The sequence below is a fragment of the Tigriopus californicus genome, chromosome 10 (genome assembly GCF_007210705.1).
Source record: "Tigriopus californicus strain San Diego chromosome 10, Tcal_SD_v2.1, whole genome shotgun sequence".
Lineage (NCBI taxonomy): Eukaryota > Metazoa > Arthropoda > Copepoda > Harpacticoida > Harpacticidae > Tigriopus > Tigriopus californicus.
The window spans coordinates 8,836,395-8,841,126 of record NC_081449.1 but is presented as its reverse complement, the minus strand read 5'-3'; the positions used below and the strand labels follow the sequence as shown (position 1 = coordinate 8,841,126).

Sequence of the window (4,732 nt, the reverse complement as noted above, 5' to 3'; positions counted from 1 at the left end):
AATGGATGCCACTCTGTGAATTTGTTTCCGTACTATGAACAACTTCTTATCCTCGCCATTTCTCGTCGTCGTCACCGTCGTCGTCGTTTTCTTGAATAATTTGGATGGAGCCTTGACTCAGGCCTATGGCCCGGAGGCTGCCCCCGGGGGCGACTCCGGGTGTGCACTTATTATTCCAGGATCTGCCACCAAGTCGTCGCTCTACGATCAAGGCAGTGCTGCTTTTGGCGGACCCTCGTACGGCTACGGAGGGGATGAAAACACTTGCATTACCTACGATGCCGTCAATGCCGCTTTCAACGCAGCTCGAGAGCGGGTCGGATTACCCCCAGCCAAGGGAAAGTTCGAGGCCGCTGACATCGGGAATCTGGGTACAGTAGTGCACGAAACCAGTCGATTTTTGGCCAAGCAATATGGGCTCTCTCACGATGCCGTGGCTAATGGTCTCCCCCTGATTGACACCACCAAAACAGTCATCAACCGATACTGTCCTCCTTTTTTGATGACTCCTAAATGCAAAGTGGAGCGCTACCGATCCGTAACGGGTCTCTGCAATAACCTGGATCATCCACATTGGGGAGCAGCGGAGAATGGCCACCATCGATTCTTGGCTCCGGATTTCGCCGATGGGATCAGCGCCCCGCGAGTCTCGGTCACGGGTCGACCCTTGCCCTCCGCCCGTCTCGTCTCGGCCTCGACCCACGGCGACGACGGATTTCACGATCACGCAGTCACCATTCTTCTGGTGGCCTGGGGACAATTCATGGATCATGACGCCACCTTGACTGGTGAAACGAAAGACCCCCGCACCGGAAAGACGCCCAAATGTTGCGATGGCGCCACTCATCCCAATTGTCTGCCTATTGAAATCCCTGCCAACGACAAGTTCTACTCGAAGCACAACCAGAGGTGCATGAATTTTGTTCGGTCCATTTCCGCACTCCGTTACAACTGCAGGCTGGGCCCCCGGGACAGTTTGAACGAAGTATCGGGTTTGATGGATGGTAACACCGTGTATTCCAATTCTGAGGAAACGATGGAGGCCCTCCGGTCATTCAAAGGTGGCCTACTCAAAATGTTACCTGTCTTCGAAGAGTTCAACATGAAAGAGCTTTTGCCTTTGAAATTGGAAGAGCCTGACGAAGGCTGCATTCGACCCAGCGAAGATGTGTACTGTTTCTTGGCTGGGGATGGCCGAGTGAACGAACAAACTGTTTTGGCCATGGTCCACACCCTCCTGGTTCGGGAACATAATCGCATTGCAACAGAATTAGCTCAGGTTAACCCCCATTGGAATGACGAGACCTTGTTCCACGAAACACGACATATCGTGGTCGCCATCTTGCAACATATCACATATAACGAGTTTCTGCCTATGGTTCTGGGCAAGGATGTGATGAATCGTCACGATTTGGTGCTCGTTAAAGACGGGTATTCCGACACGTATGATCCATATACCAACCCGTCGGCCTCCAACGCGTTCTCAACTGCTGCTTTCCGATTTGGACACACCCTCCTCCCCTCCACCATTGAACGATGGAGTAAAAGCCATCGATATGTAGGATCGCAGAGATTGAGCGAGATGTTGCAACAACCTTACGATTTGTACAAAGGTGGGTGGGCCGATACTTACGTTCTGGGTCTGATCAACCAAGTGGCTCAAGCCTATGATGACTCGGTAACACAAGAGGTCACCAATCATTTGTTCCAAGAGCCGGGCAAGAAATTCGGCATGGATTTAGCTGCTCTCAACATCCAACGTGGGCGAGAGCATGGCATTCCCGGCTACAACAAGTGGAGAGAGTTCTGTGGATTTCCAGTTATTCATTCATTCGAAGAGCTTCACGGGCTTATGGCCAATAAAACCGTGGCAGCTTACTCGCGCGTCTACGAGTCTCCCGATGACATCGACTTGTGGTCTGCCGGTATTTCAGAGAAGCCGTTACCGGGATCGATGGTGGGACCAACGTTTGCCTGCATTATCGGCAAACAATTCCACAATATGCGTCATGGAGACAGATTTTGGTACGAGAATGGTGGTTGGCCCAGTAGCTTTACATTGGAGCAAGTCAACGAGATCAGGAAGGTGAAACTCTCCAGGATCTTGTGCGACAACAGTGATGACATTGATAATCTGCAAGTCTATTCCATGGTTCTGCCCGATCATGAGATCAATCCTCGAGTCTCTTGTCGAAGTGGAGTCTTGCCCAAAATAGATCTATCAAAATGGCGAGACGCCTCTTACCACTCAGGACCGCCATCAGAGTTCCAGCCCTTCTAAGGGGCTGTCAGAGTTAAGTTCTTACTAAATTTTCAACGCACTAGTCACTGTTGGCATTTACGATATTCAATTTAACTCGTTCGTTCCCCCCAAAAAAAATGTTTGCAAATAAATATTTGGCGGTCAATCATAGGTTGCTTCTTATTCAAGCCTAACAAGAGTGAAAAGCATATTGGTTCAATAAGCAACAATGTTTCAGAGGTGTAGAAATCTAAACCTTCTTAATACTGCATCGAAATCTCTACACCAATCCCAATGGGTTCTGCCATGAATAGGAGATGGCTAAGTGTCCAAACAGGAATAGGAAAAGTCCAAATAACTCGAGCCCAAAAGCAAGTGGAAATGGCGAAAAAGTGATGTAAGAAGAGATTGCCCAGGGAGGAGATATGACCGAACGACTCAAAGAAATCTAATCGCCAAACCAATTTGAGGCAAAAATTCAAATATTTATTAAAGTTGAGACAAAAGACTGATTGACATGAAACAGTTTGAAACCAAGATCGTTTACTTCTAAGGTTGTTGAAACAGGGCGCGATGTTAGTGATGCCTCACACGACTCCAAAGGCATGAAAAGATGGAAATATTCTGCTTCAGCGGCTGCTCCAGAGGAAAGAACTGAGTCATATTCTTCGTCCCTGTTTGGCTTGCATCTTTGGCAGAATGGCTTGATGTTCGAAGCTGTCATAAGACCTGAATGCTTGACATTGAAGTTTAGTTTGAGCAACATTTGGTCGCTTTAACATTAATAATTGTTTTCATCGTTGTTGTTGCTGTTGTTGTTAATTTTGTTGTTGTTGTTGTTGTTGTTGTGGTGGTGGTGGTGGTAGTAGTAGTGGTGGTGATGATGATGATGATGATGATGATGATGATGATGATGATGATGATGATGATGATGACGGTTGTAGTTGTTTTGGGTGAGGGTTTTGTTGTGAAGGAGGAGACATAGGAGGAGAAGGACTTTCTTCCCAACCACGAATGGGAACATCAGTTGAATAGGTTTGATGGAGGTGGCTAAACTAGGACATTTGGATGTTCGAATGAGCAATCCTACTCACTTTTCTGATGATGGAGATGATGTTGGGGTTTCTTGTTGCTCCAGAAGTTAAAGACACCGCTGTGAGGCCTATTCCATAACTTGTTCCTCGCCCTCCATAACTTCCCCGCCCATGTCAGTGGGTGGATTTGGCTCTGGCGGTGTGGGCACCTCCTCTTCTCGTCGGCCAGGTATGAAGTTCGACACATTTTGCATTAGATTGTTGCCCAAGCCCTGCAGATTGGGGGGTTGGAAGGTGCTGGCCTTTTCTTTAAAGCCATCTTTGGCGTTCATAGCCTTCATCATGAGACCTTGAGCCAACCCGGACACGCCTCCGGAGCCTTGAGCGGCAGCACCTTCTTCTCCCTCCACAGCGGCCATCACCTCCTCACCGTTCTCTTGTTGGGGGATGACTTCGCCCTCCGGGGGTGCCTCACCCTTGCCTTTGGCAATGAAGCCAGAAATTTGGTTGGTTAATCCAGAAAACATGGACATCCTGACAATACAACAGATCGAGAACACTACCGTAACAAATCTGAAGTCATATGATCGCAACAGCTACGGAAAAATCGATAGAACCACTACGTCTTCTCTTACCACCAAGGTCATTGCGAGAAAGTCATTGGATACCAAGAAGAATTAGAGAAAGCTAAGAACCATTCCGTATGGTTGCCCAAGGGGGCTTCAATTCCATTGTTTGGGCTAGTTCAGTCAGCGTGGTCAGCCACACATTTCACCAATTATCAACCAATCACGTCTTGACGCTTATAACATTTGAAAAAACAAAAGAGAAGCAAAGAAATTTTGCTCGACGAAATCAAGAACGCATCTCAAAACCTGGCGCAAGGCTCCTTGTGTTACGGAATGCCAATCAAAGGCTTGGTAATCTTTGGTAAAAATCTTTGCTACAAATCTTGCTCGGCTCAAATTTTCGATTAACAGCCACTTTCAAAAGTTCGAGGGGTATTGACAATTGAGAATATGGATCCGTGAAATATTTCCCTCGGAACAGGGTATCCCCAAGCCTTTAAAACGAATTTAAGCAATGTTAAATATCGGTGAATATTCATTCATTAACAAAAATTAATAACACGATATGATTCATGAATTTTGAACTCGAGCACACTCTATTACGTCTTTCAGGTGTCAAAGCTTTTCATATTCTGAGTCCCCTCATCAACGAATTAAAACTTGACTTGGGGTTAAACCGCGCCCAGTCGATATTTAGTGACGGGGTTACTGTAGAATCGTTGAATGGTCTAGCTATATATTTTAGAGGAGTCCCACTTGCATTATGTATTATCCAAGAAAATCACAATATGCTGTAGGATTGATTTTCCACATGAGAACTGATCGGGATCAGATCAAACAGAATGGAATGAGAAACTCTTCTTCGGGGTGGGGGTTTGTAACGGTAT

General features: G+C 46.8%; 2 protein-coding genes across 2 annotated transcripts in view; one reads left to right on the top strand and one right to left on the bottom strand.

Annotated features, from left to right (window-relative positions):
• LOC131888311 (peroxidase-like) overlaps positions 1-2,411 on the top strand; it is a 3,872-nt gene extending 1,461 nt beyond the window's left edge. The window contains exon 3 of the mRNA XM_059237143.1: positions 56-2,411. Coding sequence (XP_059093126.1) covers positions 56-2,281 — 2,226 coding nt within the window. The 3' untranslated portion in view covers positions 2,282-2,411. The remainder of the gene's footprint in view (positions 1-55) is intronic.
• A 295-nt stretch (positions 2,412-2,706) lies between these two features.
• On the bottom strand, positions 2,707-3,925 carry LOC131888310 (uncharacterized). Its single transcript, XM_059237142.1, has one exon. The coding sequence runs from the start codon at positions 3,807-3,809 to the stop codon at positions 3,405-3,407; it is 405 nt and encodes a 134-aa protein (XP_059093125.1). The 5' UTR covers positions 3,810-3,925; the 3' UTR covers positions 2,707-3,404.
• Positions 3,926-4,732: the final 807 nt, after the last annotated feature.